Source organism: Cyprinodon tularosa, unplaced genomic scaffold (assembly GCF_016077235.1).
Source record: "Cyprinodon tularosa strain WSP-4 unplaced genomic scaffold, ASM1607723v1 ctg218, whole genome shotgun sequence".
Classification (NCBI taxonomy): domain Eukaryota; kingdom Metazoa; phylum Chordata; class Actinopteri; order Cyprinodontiformes; family Cyprinodontidae; genus Cyprinodon; species Cyprinodon tularosa.
Genome location: NW_024038814.1, coordinates 187,336 through 202,760, shown reverse-complemented (window position 1 = coordinate 202,760; position 15,425 = coordinate 187,336). Strand labels below are relative to the sequence as shown.

Here is a 15,425-nt window from a genome sequence, read left to right as displayed (position 1 = left end):
TTCATGTATTACATCTTATATTACTCATGATGCCGAGGTGTAGAAGGCCTGTTTATGAAATGCCGGAAACGATCTGTTTGCTGGGGAGAACGTGTTCCTTTACATGCTCGCTGATGCACACACACTTTTCCATTTGCGTCTAGATAGGAGAGTGTGTACATGCGTGTTTGGTATTTACCAATTCCCCAGCCTTATTAATATGGGGCTGTTATAATTAGCCAGCTCTATCTAAAGCAGGTCAGTTTGAGGCTTCTTAACCAAAGTGGGTCACTGCAGAGGGGAGAGGAGATGGGATTGGGTTTTAGAGAACTGTAGAGGAACCTGCAGGGTGGCTTAAGCAAGGAAAAATTAGGAAAAACCAGAGCAGAAAGAGAAGAGAAATAAAGCAGACACAATGCGACACATCTTTAAGCTTCAAAGCAAAGTGCTGCTGTCAGAATCTATGAGATGCTTTTGGCATTATAACATTACATCATCATTGGATCAGTAATCTCAGGAGGTGGTAAGGTTTACCTTCTGTTTCAAAAATCAAAGCTGTGTAGCACAAAATTATTACAATCAGTCCAAATTTCATGATAGTCTGTTTTATGTTTTAATAAAATTGGGTTGTTTTTTTGTTTTTTTAACCAAATAAAAATATAGAAAGAAGTGTGTATGATCAGTTTGGTTATATGGAATAGAGCTGGTTTAAAATGTCTGTTGGAATAAAAGAAAAAAGAAAGATAAGCAATAATCTGGTGGATGTTGTTATAGAGAACAAGATGCAGAGGTTTCAGAAAGTCATCACCATGTGTGTTTTTATGTTTATATTATTGCTCCAGTTTGTAAGAGCTCTTAGAATCAGAAATAAAAACGTTTTTTAGTACGGGGAGGGGGCATTCCCTCTGGGTAAACTGAGGTTTGCATAGTTGTTCTTTCCTCTTCATCATCCTGCAGTTTGTATTTCATCACTCGCAGGGCTGAGGAAGGGCAGGGGAGTGTCAGATTTCCTGTTGGTGTCAGCTTTGACTTGGCTGAACACAAAAAGACCCCATCCAACTACTCTGTGGTGATCCCTCACCAACGTCCACAGTAATACAAAGTGGAATGGGAAATCTCCTTAATGTTTTATTTTAAAGGAAAAAGCTTCAATCTTTTGGTTCAAAATGTGTACATTTCCCTATTTATAAACTTAGTGGAGCAAAGAAAATCTTGAAGTTTAAGATGCTGGATTTTTTTTTTTATGCAGCTTTAATAATGAGTTACTTAGCAGCTTTTTCTTTAGGTTATGTAAGTATTAATGTTTTAATGTGGAATGTCAATTTATTTTATTTATATAGCGCAAAGTCACAACACGTCATCTCAAGGTAGTCTACATAAACATGTATACAGCTCCTATGAACTTTACCTTTAAAAGTGGAAATGTACATTTTCCAGAGCTATGGAGCTTTGACAGGAGATGCAGGCTAATTAGCTTAAGTAGTGGAAGTGGAAACACATTTGCAAGTGCAACATGTGTGCTGAACTCCCTGTACAGACCTTACATGAAAGTCTTTTTCGAGCTTTATTCACCTTTTTCTCCTGAAATTTCCGTTGCACCTTCTATCTCTTCTCTTTTAGGTCCAGATCTTTTATAGACTTTAGTTTCTTTATCCGACACATCAGCTGCAAGAATGACAACCCCGATTACACATTCAGCTAGATACAGTTATACATGTACTAAAGCAAAACATATGATCTGTTAGAAAGTCATTAGAAAATATATTTAAACAGAACGTCCTCCGTCACTGGCTCCTTGTTACGGACCTGAAGTCAAAGCAGAGTGCTCCAGTGACTTCTTGGTGGATAACAGACAGGGAAACAGCAGTGAGAAAATGTAATCCTATTTTTATATATTCCCAGAGGTTATGTGTCCTGGATTGGTTGGATATAATAAATGCTACAAGGCTAAAATACACAGAACTACTATCAGTTAAAAAAACGCCACATTAAGTATCACCAAATCATACATCATGTATTATACACGAGACAAGATAGAGCAGATATTGAATTATGTCTAAGACAATTATTTTAGTGATGCATGATCCTATTTCTTTTATGAAATATTTTTGTGTTAGTTTATAGTTTTCTTACGGTACTGCAGAATTGATATATTTGAATTTGTTTACATTTTGTTTTGCATCCCTGAGTAAAAGACTAGAATTTAATTTGTTTTTAAGATTTATTGATGATTTGATTTCTAACCTGTGGACAGTTAAAAGCATAAAATGCTGCACAGTTCATCTTGGAGGTTCAAAAGATAATATATTTTATTCCGTTCATATTTTTTTTAACAATAAGGAACCATTTTGAAGAGCTGCTGCTTGGTTTTAGCTGTAAAGTGCTCTGAAATTATGACCAAAGACTGATTTCTTTTTATTATAAATTTTTTTTTTCTATAGGAATATGCAATTTATTTATCCAAAGGCCGATGAATAAGCCCAAACCTATCAAGGATTATATTTGTTTGAATTGTTTGGATTCTGTTTTAGTTTTTGATTTTTTAAAGAATCTGAAGGACAAATTCTGCTGCTTTTTTTTTAAATAATCAAAACCAGAAACCTTGAATTTGTGGATTACAGGTTTACTTAAAAAAAGAGAAAATGTTTCAGTTATAGGAATTTCAAAATCAAAACCTAAGTATTCCTGTTAGTTAGCTCTGGCTCATAAAAAATGCAATTCAATCTGTTCTGAGTTATAGTTTTTATTCCTAATAACATTATTAAGTACAGATCAGCCTTTTTTATATATATTTTCAAAATCTTATATTTGGGCTAATTTATTTTCGCAAATTAAGTTCAATTCTGATGCTTAATTAAGAGTAGACTCAAGAAAAACTGGTCAAAATGGGTTGAAATGTCATGACAGGTAAATACATACAGCCAGGTACAAATACACCCCCTGGATGACAAAAAGATGGGAATGAAACTGTAGACAGGATGAAATGGGCCATTTTTCTTGATGGAATTTTGTTATTTCATTATAAAAAAAAACTTTTTGTTTTTCTGTGGGAAAAATAAATCTTAAATCAGGATGTCCTCATACACAGCTGTTTTTGTATATTTATTTATTCTTTGGTTGGGAGGGGTGAATAACTAAAGCAGTTACTACAAAAGGAACATCTAAGAAAAAAAATTAAGGTAATAAAGTCAGTTTGGTGTGGATAGTAAGTAATCTGCACTTTATGGCCATGTATACTTTAAATTTAAGTGCACAATAATGATGATAAGGAGTCACATTTAAATCCATTTAGATGTTTACTGAACAAATAGGACAAATTGTGTTAATATTAAAAAAAGAGTATTAATTTGAATCTCATTTAAAGAAAGAACACACTCTGTTTGTGGTAAATTCCAGTCTATAGCATCCAGATTTTTCATCTTTAGATGGATAGAAGCATGAAAGAGGATTTGTCAATATTGCCTGAGGTGAGCAAACTGAAATGAAACCAAAGCAGGAACCAAGGAATCAGCCACCAATGCGATCTGTTTGGGACTAACTGAGGATACTTTGAACGCTGCAGTGACTGAGAATCTCTTGTCCTGTTTACAACACTCTGCTAGATAGAACAGGTTGGTTTTCCCTCATAAATCAGACTGATCTTACTGAAATCAGGCCTGACTAGAACAGTCCAATAGGAAAGGAGCACAGTATACGGAATTGGAAATATCTTTCCAGTGAAATATTTAAATCTGCTTTCCTTGACCTCTTTTTACCGACTGATTTACAGTGCATGTCATGACAGGTATACAGTGTGATGCGCCCCACACTCAAACCATGCGTGCGCTCCATTTGAATCTGATTAGCTTTAATAGTAAAACCGCCGTACAGCGTGTTCCTCGCCACGTGCCAAGATGATGACGAGCACCAGATTCCTGAAATCCCACACTGAAATTAGATCAGACCAATCTGCAGAGAGCGTTTAGAGGTTTGCTCAAATGGTTGGGCTGAGGAAGAGGGAAGATAACGATGGCGAGGAATCATCCGGTTATGGAAATAATTAGTTGCCATAGATAACAGTCATCATTTGATGTAACTGGTTGGATTTGTGCAGCTTTGGGAGGACCTGGACGGTCGGAAATCTTAAGGAATGTTTTTCAAACTGAAGGCATGCATGAGGACAAAGGTTTTAGAAAGCATGGATATGTTTTTAGCTCTACTTGTGACAAAACCAACATTGCAATGCAGAAGTTCTTTCTCTCTGACTTCCTATTTCCTGTTTCCTGCTGCAGAGGAAGGCGAGTACTTCCTGAAGGTTTTGATTCCCAGCTATGCTGCTGGTTCCATCATCGGGAAGGGAGGCCAGACCATCGTTCAGCTACAGAAAGAGACTGGAGCCACCATCAAACTGTCAAAATCCAAAGACTTCTACCCTGGTAAGGATAGGATAGGATGGATGGATGGATGGATGGATGGATGGATGGATGGATGGATGGATGGATGGATGGATGGATGGATGGATGGATGCTGCTGTGGACTTTTAAGGTGTTTTGTTTAACTTTGTCTTAATTCTCTCTGCTGTTGGCTCCTGTAAATGATGATAGTCCATAGACCCAAAAACTCCACATGAGGACAAAGCCTCATTTTCTCTGAGACAAATCTGGAGCAATTTGGTGAATTTCTACGCTGTTAGAGTGATTTGTAGTTTGGGAATTTTTAAATCCTCTGGGACATTAAAACATGCAGACACACACACACACACACACACCGGCAGAGATCAGGATTACTGGATCAGACGTTGTGTTTGTCTAAACTCTGAATGCTGCCCTGATGTGACATTTGGATTAGGAGGGGAGGGGGGGGGGGGGGGAGGCCTCAGCTGGCTGGACGGATGAGTAATGCAAAATGTTTTTGCATTTTTTCCTTAAAATGTTGGGCTGAGCCGAATGTTTCTTCAATCCATAAGACAACAAATGAAAGTTTCTAAACTAAATCCATGTGCTGTAATATCCATGCACTTACATGCTTATGGAAGGCGTCCCTCAGATTCAGTGAAGTGTTGCTAATAGAGGATTCAGTTAAATAGGTTTTTGGTTACATTTGAAACTATAAACGCACAATTTTTCCTTAAAAGCTCAGAGATGCCTGAAGACAGCTGCAACAAATTAAGTCACAATCAGCAGCCAAAAGCTGACTTGGTTTGAAAACAAATTAGAAAAAAGCTTTTACTGATGCAGATTTAAGGGATATTTTATTGCTTGTTGCTAACAAACATCCTGTGAAATACGGGAATTGTTTATATTTTAGTGTCTGTGGCAAAAAGGTCAGGAAAATAGTAACATAAAGTAAACTATTTAACCCAAATTTATATTTTCATGTAAGTTTTTGAAGAAGGTTTCAGTTTGAGGTATAAACCACACAGAATTGCCCTAAATGTAAAGTGGTAATATCAGAAACTCAGCTAATATTTATTCCAACTTTTCATATGTATTGGGTTTTTTTTTTTGGTCCGGGTAAATTGCAGCTTCTGACCCTTGAGCTTTGAGGGGTTTTCACAGTTTTGGTTTCTGGCTTTTTACTTTAACTTTAAAGAGATGTGTTGCATTTTTGGCAAAAACAGGAATTTAGTTTGATGCATCGTGGTAAAAACATGAAGGAAGTGAAGATATTGTGTCATTACACATCATCTGCTCAGCCCAGCTGCGCTCATGCTCCTGCTTTATGCCGTTGTCTCCAAGAATTTATTAAGCTTTAAATCCGTTTTTCTTTTTGTTTGTGTGTGTTTAAGAGTGTTTGAATTTGTGCATCACTTCAGTGTGGAGGTCTGCAAACAAGCGGCTGTTGTTTGACATCGGCGCATTAGACTCCTGAAAGCTCTGCCAGCCAGAGCAGATGCAGGGTTCAAGAGCCTCCAAGATGCACACAGACTCAGACGCATGCATCGATGCACATACATGCAACTCCACCGGCAAACAAATCCCCTACTGCACAGATAAGAGAGAGGAGAAAACTTCCTAGAATATATAAATCCAAAGAATGCCTTCACACTTAAGTAGAGGATCTAAACCTCGTATTTGTAGGCACACAGACGTGGATTGTGATCTGTTTGGGTGAAACCCAGAAGAAGCGATGAGAGGAGAAGGATGGGAGGAAGGGAGACGAGTGCAGGAAAGAAAAAGAAGGAGAGTGTTGTCTGGGGGTCGGTCTGCAGGGATGGAACAGAAGGGGCTGTGTGTGTGCGTGTACATAAACCCTTCCTCTGCTCTGAAGGGGGCATCTGTATGCAAATGAGACACGGTTCTTCCTGGGTAAAAAATCAAAAGGCCCACCTGCTGCAAGGGTTCGTCTGTGAGTGTGTGTGGGAAATAACAGAGGCTGTCTGATGAAAAGAGTCGCGGGTTACTGCTGCGTCTTGGCCTGAAGCGCTTCATTCACCACAGATGACATCGATTATTCCTCCTCTTCCTCATCCTTGTGGTTTTACTCACAATCAAACATCGTTCACTCAGTATTACCTTCATTTCATCTAGAAATCTAAAACATTTAGAGTTTGAGATGCTACAGGTATATATACTGATTTTTTACTAGGAAAAGTACAAATGGAGAAATAAAATGAGATTTAAGGTTCAATGGAGGAATTTCCCCCAAAAAATGAATTTTGAGGAAAGAAAAACTTTATTAATTATTTTTTTTTTTGTGTGTGTGTATTTGGGTCATTGAAAGCACACAAGGTGCCAGTATTAAGCTGGTCATCTTCACCAACTTCACCTTTTTTTTTAAGGACCATATTTTCCATAAATCCATCAATTTTTATTACATAGATCTAACTTATATTGCAATTTAGACAGAAGAACAAGAGAAAACATTTAGAGGAGGTTATCAAAACAACAAAAACTATTTTAGGTTCTCAAAAGAACAACTCAGTCTCTAACCTGCATGTGGAAGCCTGTTTCTAAGAACAGAATAGAATACAACAGAATAGAATAAAATAAAAAATCAATTTATTGTCCCACAATGGGGAAATTCTGGTGTTTACAGCAGCAAAAATATTTTCCAAAAAAATGGTCTCACAAATGTTGACCGTAGAAAAATGTACAAGAATAACAATAGTGAAGAGTTAAAAGATAAACAATAAAATACTGAACTATAAAGTGTTTTAACAATATAAACTGTGCACATGGAGAATAAATAACCAATAAACAGCTATGGACATTTATAGTAATGGATATTTGAAAATAGCAGCCACATCAGGGATCTGCAAAAATACAGCAGCATGTTTTTTTTAACTGAACTTTGCAAAATCAGCATGAATGTAACAACTTATTGAGGTTGTTGGGAATAGTGGTGGTTATAGAGTCTTACAGCTGCTGGGAGGAGGGATCTGTGATAACGCTCCCTGGTGCATTTAGGGTGCAGCAGTCTGTCACTGAAGGAGCACTCCAGTTCTGCAGCAGCTTCATGCATGGGGTGGGAGACATTATCCAACAGGCATGTTAATAGTTGGGATCCTTCCTATAGAGGATGGACTTTATTTCAAATAAAACAAAATACACTAAAAAACAATTGCAATAAATATGAAAACTAGCTAAGACAGTTCAACGCTACTTTGATTAATTCTGGTTGATTTTACGGAAGAACAAATAGGCTTGCATGTGGTGTTTTTTTTTGCATCACACAACAAGTTTAAAAAAGAGCCTCTGGTTGATAACTAATCCCTAATTGCTGTCCGTTACTGATTTCCACTGCTTTCCTTCTAAAAAAAAAAATCACATTTCTCATGTACTTTTTACTCCCTGCATTAGTGATGTTTACTTCAAGGCATAAATTGGGGCTGGTTTTTCCAATTCAATCTGTTGGATTTGAAAACACTGCTTTAATCAAACAGCCAGCAGTGCATTGTTATTCTCCTATAACCGAAAACCTCCCACAGGTTTGAGAAAAAAAAAAAAAGTGTTGTGTTTGGCAGCCATTTTGCTTTCAGTCCCCGTCTTAAATTTTTTGGATGAAAATGCTTATTAGTTTAAGGGAGATAAAAATTTCAAAACCTAAAACACATAGTAAGGGGGAAAAAAAGGCTTTTTAAAGCCAATGCAGGAAGGGGTTAAATTAAACATAAGTTTTGTTTTCTTTTAGCTCAGGAGGCATCAAGAATTAGATGAGGACATCAGATTAGACAAGTTTTTATAAATGTAGACCAGGAAAATAAACTAGTGTTTAACTAAATTAGTGCATCAGTCAATTATTGATGTAGATCCAAGACTTCCTATTAAAAGTCTTGGATCTAGGAGAGAAACTTTAAATAAACTGCAGCATATATAACATATGTTGGCACAGAGCCATGTTGGCTCTGCTTTTAAAGCCCATGACCCCTTTAGCTTACATTCCTTCACTCGTTTATTTCACCCTTCATCCTTCCTTCCCCTTTTTATTCCAGCATCCTATCGATGCAGCTTCTTCTCCTCTGCCATCAATCACTCTGCTCTCTCCGAGCACTTCCTCTCTCCTCATCCCCTCCTCTTCCTCTGTCTCTCCTCTCCATCCCATCTGGAGAATAGTGCAGCAGCAGCACTTAAGGAGACGACCAATTAGCTGAGAGCCGCAGCATCGTGGAGGTGGGGGAGAGGGGGGGTCAGACAGGCCACCATTCATCCTTAAAGCACACACACACACAGACGGGTCGCTATTATGGCACAACAGATTTATTACACACCCATACAGTACAAGGCAGTGCCGCCTCTAAATATAGCTTCTATCTGTCTGGCTCTCACTCTCTCTGGAACAAAAAAAAAAACAGAAGGACATTGCAGTCAGTTTTACCTGAGCAGCATCCAAAGTTTCACCAAGAATTGCAGATGAGTTTCTGTCTGGTTTCTCCTAAATGTAGATTCATTACTTAAGAGTCACCAGTTACCAGTTCTAGCAGCAGGGATCATCAGCTGCATCATCAAAGGCAGCAATTACACTGAAAACATTTTCCAAATCATTTGCTTTGGTTTATGTTGCCTCACTGGAAGCGAAACAGGCCCACAGCATGACAGATACTCAGTCTGGGGTGCTTAGTTAAGATCCACCTTAAGTGTGTATTGCTGAAAACTTCCACTAAACAAAGTACTTGATTCCTGTTGGAGTCCCAGTAAACTCAACATTCATATCCATTTATGAGTCCTAAAGAACCTTCCAGCATGGAGATACCTAGTAGCTATTGAAACTTTCCCCCAGCCCTTGGCTAGTCCCCTACAATTCCTTTTTAAACATCAATCTTTGTACAAAAATATTCTTTTTGTCATGATTTGTGGATATTGACATCTAAAAAGAAGCAGTATCTCCTGGTCAGACCCTGTAATTCAGTGGAAGGGTGGAGTGAAAAAATATGCACGTCCAGGAGAAGGCTGGAAGTTGGAGGGTATTTTTCTGCCATTCGGCTGGCTTTTGACTGGGAAGGGCCATTTTGAATGGCTGCTACTGCACCATCTTATGGTTGTTAAATAGACTTATAATGCTGACCTCTGGCCTATTTTTGTTGGTGGTCCCTTCCCATCCTGCTCACTGGGTGTGGGAGCAAGATAAGTTTGGTTCTTTGTCTAGCCGGCATTTTTGATAAGATTTATTAGGAGGGGCCAAAAGGTGTTGAGTGCAGCCTTTTAAATGAAACAAAAATAAAGTATTTTTAAGGTTAAATCTACATACAGTAATGGATCCCTTTGATCACAGAACCTCAAATATCACTTGAAGGAAACTTGTTTTATTATAATATATTAGTTTCATAATTAGAATCAACCTTCATCTATGCTCTTCTCCTCCTGTCTGCTGAGCTGTTGACGTGCGGTCAGACGTGTTGTTTAAACCACAACCGATTCAATGTTAGAAATGAGTTTCTATCACTGCTTACAAAGTAAGCAGTGTTTGTTTGAGTTTTATAGCTGCAAAAAACCAAAAGGCACCGGAGAAATGAGGGAGAAATGTAATGCTTTTTATCTCAGAGACGAAGATACAGACTGTTTGGAGCTGATAGCTTTGAAGGAGGTTTAGCTGCATCTCATGAACTGCATGCTGTGATTCAGCTCACTGGAAACAAAATAGATTTAATTCAGCATTAAAAAAACTGATAAAAAAAAAAAAACTTCAACAAAACAAAAACCTCATTTAAGTTATCCTTTCATGTACGATAGCAAATAAATATTGAATTTTCCAACTAATTTGCCTTGAAAATATCCAAACTGGTTTACATTGACTCCTCTGTGTAACAATAAAAGTCTAATGTATGAGAAGTTACTAGAACATGACGATAGTCCACCTCTAGGCTCTCTAGCATTAAGCTTAAGCAAACCAAACTCAGAAATGTAACTAAAAGGAGATGTCATCACAGCCTGAGTTGAAGCGACACAGTGTCAGCATCCTCCTAGAGCAGAACACATTCCTGCTGCGGCGTCTACATCACCACGGATAAGCCACTTTAATGAGTGTGATCTGCACCGAAAACGATGCTTAATGAGACACCCTGAAGGACGGCGACCACATGGTCCGATTCGACGTTCGCACAGCTGCAGAGGAGACAGAGCCGATTACTTGCTCATTAAATCCGAGATAAACCTGCAGCTCGTCAGAATCAGGCGTGAAAGCAGCAAGCCCCTTGGACCGAAATTGGGCAGACATCATGTCCCTACAGACAATTATTTCTTTGGATTTGGCTTTTAGGGAGACACACTATGTTGTTGCGTTTTAAAGATGTCTTCATCCAGGTCTCTGTGATCCTGGAGAACACCTGCGCAAAGCTCAAGAACAAAAATAAAGGGGAATGTGATTTGGAAACATAAAGAATAAGAACAAAAAATTTAAATAAACATTAAAATAAATGACTCACATGTGAGGAAGTTTAAGTTTAACATCCGAATCTCCTCCATCCATCCTCTGCCACCATTCCAGAGCTCAGCATTTAATCCCATGCTATAATTGCAGTTTTCAGTATTTAATATCCTTTCAGCACACACGCACATACACACATACAGAAAACCTGCACACATCTGTTGCAAAAGGCCACAGAAACAGGCTAAACACCTGACAAACACATGCACGCACCCCGCCCAGCCTCGATCCACGTTACATCCTCGTTTCAGCACTCAAAGCCTCTTATGCAGCTCTAAGCTCTCAGAGTCAGAGATGGAAAACTGCAATATTGTTCATATCGCACACAAAAACACACATCTGAGTCAGTAATGAATTTCCTGTTTGTTAGCCGTTTCCCCTCTTCATTAAAAGACTTATTCATTACAGTTGTCTACAGTTTATCAGTTATGTTGGGATGATTTCCACTAAATTAAATTCATACTTTGACTCTGAATTTGTCAAATTAATGGAGAAAAATTGCTGCCAGTTGAAGAGCCTGTGGTCCGAGCCTGAGCGTCACAACGATCAGAGCCAGAGCAGAATTAACGACATAGTGACGGGACTTTAGAAACTAGGTTTATGAAGGCTTCTTGGTTACTTTTTCAATTTGAAAATTCCCACTTTTTTTTTATTTTAATTTTTTTGCTTTTCTCTGAGAATTTTACAATCATCTAAAGCTGTTTGTTTGCATTTGACATCAGCCAGTGAGCAGAGAATGTGAGTAATGTGTCTGTACCAGTCAGAGCCATGCAGGCTGACTGACAGACCATCATGTTTCAGAGCCGCTCCAAGAGACGCAGACTAAAGCCTTCAGCAGCAATCTCCTGTGAATATTTGAAATGCTTTTATACATCCACACCTTATAAAAGTGGCTGCTGTTGTTCCATGTTTTTAAATACTACTTTTTCTGCACCTCTGTCTGCCTTTTCTTATTCATAACTGCAGAGCATTTTTTCCTCTTAGAGGTGTTGCCTTTTCTCCTACTGTAATACATTTATATATTTTTTATTTCTCTTGTCAATGTCACAAAATCGCATAAAAAAGGTGTCTCCTATCTTATTTTTAATAAAACAGCAGATTTCACATCTTCTTGAGTGTGTGGGAAATAAAATGATATCCTTGCTGCTTCTATGAGGTTTAATGCTGTCCAAATGATTATAATTAATTAACTGATCATCTTCAACGTGGCACCTTGGACGAAAGCAGGAGTTTTGGGTAGTTTGCAGCTCTGGAGGACAGATGTTTGTGCGACCACAATGACGGGGAAGAGAGACACCAGCTAAACATCAAGGAAAATTTGATTAAGAAGTGGGGAAAATTTTAGAGAGCAGTGAAGCTTTTCAGGATGAACATTTTAACTAAAAATTAAAGCCTTGCAATACTTAAAAAAGAATAAAATAATTTCAAACACCTGGTCTCTGCCTCATAAGGACTAAATCAGTAAAGTGAATCTTAAAGTTATAAACTTTATTAGACGTTAAAAAGACTGAAAACTTTTGTTGAGACAGTCTTGAAGAGACGCCTTTTTTTTTCGTTAATATAATATTGCAGCATGACTTAGGTTTGCAAACTTGCATCAAAAAGGCTTCTGGAACAGTTTACTTTGAATAGAGATGCCTGAAATAATGAACAGTAGCATCGTAGAAGAAATATTGCACAGCTTAGCTCAAGTCATAATGTTGAGGGTACTAGAAGGAAAAATGGGTTGATTTCCTGATTAAATATGAAGCCATCTTTCCTAATCATTAATGTCCAAATAACCGCCAAAAACACAGATTTAGTACAGATCTATTTAAGGATCAACTTCTGGCGAACTTTTCTTACTCTTAAGAAAAGATATTTGGTGAAAACCTCAAAATATTAAAAGTCAGGCTTCAGTGTTTGCATTTCTTTTCCATCAGACAGAAACCGTTGTTGCTGCAAAGGTCAAGTTATAAGTGACAGAAGCTTATTGCTTCCCTCTTAAGTGCCTTCCTGAGTGTGTTTCTGTGTTCTGATGCTCCGCTGGGACCTGAACCCTGAACTCTGGCAGATTGAACATGAACTCATGCAGAATGAGACCCGTCAGGCAGAGCTCCGTCGATTCCGCCACAGACATACAGCCCTGACAACCACATCACAGTCAGCTCAAGTCTTCCCTCAGTGGGAGCCAGTTTTCAGTTGATATTTGGCAGCTATCTAAACTAAATGAGCTCTTAACCGTCACCTTTTATCTTAAATATTCAACCTAAAAGCAGAAGCTCCAAACTTAAAGTTAAACCCAATTTAAGCTGTGAAAGTCTTTGCCAGTAGAAACCATAGGTGCAGAACACTAACCAGTCCTAGAGCAATAATTCTATATTCATGTGCATGGAAAAATGTCCTTTTGAATTTGGAAGGAGGAAATATGCTTAAGCTTTAGTGAACTTTTGAACAAAGGGAACGGTTTTATTCTGGTCCTGCAGTTCAAACCCTGTTTGTTTTAAAGGAGTCATAGAAGGATTCTATAGGGTATTAAGTGTTGGTCCTTAAGGTCTCTGAATAGGGTGTGTAACATTGGTTGGGCTGAAAATGGCATATTTGCTGTTCTGTGAGCCCTAATGCAAGCCTGGTTAAAAACCCTTGAATGAAACGACCGGTTTTCTTCCTCTTATGGTATGCTCATGAATAATTAGATGTGCGCTGATTGGTTGGTTTAAAACGAGCGAAGCTGCTGAGCAAAGACGCACCATAGCAACAAGCACTTACTTACTTAAACATCAAATTGTTGATTTGGTAGGGTGACCAGATGTCCTCCTTTCCCAGGACATGTCCTACTTTTCATACCTAAAAAACTGTCCGGGGGGAATTTCAAAATAGTCGGGGAACTTGGTTGACTACAGTGCAGCATGTAGGTGAAACACACACCGGGGGGAGGGAGCCAGCGGGGGACGGTGCGACCAAACCAGACCTGGAGACGGTAGCCTGGACACCGGCGGCCCCGTGCTTCCCCGCCTGCCTTACCGACCCCCAGCCCCCCCTCCTCCAGCTGAGGAAGGGCAGCTCATGGCTCTCTGCTGAGGTCCCGTGCGCTCCAGTCAGCAGCCCCGCAGTCGACACTCCATACCCCTCCCGTCCCTTAGGCCAGTGAACCAGTGGGCTGGTCTGTATGTCAATTTCGGGGCGTGACAAAAGTACAGGCCTGAACCAAATAATCAACATCCCCGACTTTACGTCAGCTCGGGGCTTCTTTTGGATTCGCCCGTTTTATGGTGGAAGTTTAGAATTGTGAGATTTGCAAAGAAAGGTGGTATCGATGGGGTTTCAACTTCTCTGTACGTCCATTTCACCCACTATCCTTATTCATCTATTAAAAGGTAAACTTGGTTTTGCATTCTATGACCCCTTTAAAATCTATACTAATTCGATAACTATTAAATACTATTTTCTGTAGCATTTCCCTCACTCACATTTGACTTCAAATCTTAAAATTTTCTTATCGTTCTTACTTTAGTTCCATTTAGGATTAATAAAGTATTTTTGAAATAAATTGAGTTAAATTTGTCTGTTCTTGGTTAGCCAGACCACGTAGGGGTAAAACCGATCATTAGAAACATCAGGGGTCGATACAGGCTTCTTTTTTTCTTTTTTTCCTCGCCGCAGAGCTTTCTGTCTCTTCCTTTGCTGCCTTTTGTGTTTGGTCTTTTAATAAGGAAGGGCTTAGGGTCCCAGGGAGGCCAAACTGTAAACAGAACTGCAGGAATATGGCGGACTTAACCACAGATCAATGCTGAGCTGAGTGTGCATTTGTGTTTTTATTTATTTATTTATCTCCGCTCTTACTCTCATACTTCTGACCGCTTTTAAAGTAAGTGTGTGTTGGTGTTTGTGTTGTCCGTGGGTGTGACAGACGATGTGTGCCCTTGGGAAGTGGTGCTTTAATGCTGCCTGTCAGTGAAATATGACGGTCATAAAGCCTCTCAAACACTTTCGCTAACTCTCATTACTGCAGAGTGCACACACACATACACACACACTTGTCCTTGAGATGATCACCACAGATAAACTCTGCAGATCTTTGAGCATCTGTGTATGTGTGCAGCCCGGTATTCCCTTTAGTCCAGCCTGAGACATGCAGATAAAAAAATAAATTAAATAAAGGCTACAGCATCCATCATGCATACTGGTCCCACTGGTAAAGATGTGTAAAAAGCCATACATCACATTCCTTTTTTTATTGCAGCTGCATGATCTCACACCAAAATGTGGGTTACACAAAATCTCCAGTGCCACATCAGTCGGTGGATTGAGACAGATGAGTTTTCTTGTAGTGCCATGCACAAAGGTTACAGAACCTTTAAGAAAGAAATTGGCCCCATGGAATCACACTACTTCCGCCGTACATAACAGCAGGAATTTGATCACAGATGTTCGTTTCATGCTTTCCCTTACCACAGTATTTGTTGCTGAAAAGCTACATGAGTCTTTTCTATTAGTACCGGCTCAGCTCAGCCCCACATGGCTCTACTTGACTCTACAAGGTTCAGGTGGTTTTCCTATATAAAATCCACCTCAATTCGGTTGGGGTTCTCATACCAAGATGGCACCAAAGGTAACATAACATG

The 15,425-nt window shown here is 38.9% G+C and overlaps 1 protein-coding gene across 2 annotated transcripts in view; it reads left to right on the top strand.

The window, feature by feature from the left end:
- nova2 (NOVA alternative splicing regulator 2) overlaps positions 1–15,425 on the top strand; it is an 86,798-nt gene that overhangs the window by 14,383 nt on the left and 56,990 nt on the right. For both annotated transcript variants that reach the window (XM_038285959.1, XM_038285960.1), the window contains one exon: positions 4,251–4,394. In XM_038285959.1, the coding sequence (XP_038141887.1) occupies positions 4,251–4,394 (144 nt within the window). The remainder of the gene's footprint in view (positions 1–4,250; positions 4,395–15,425) is intronic.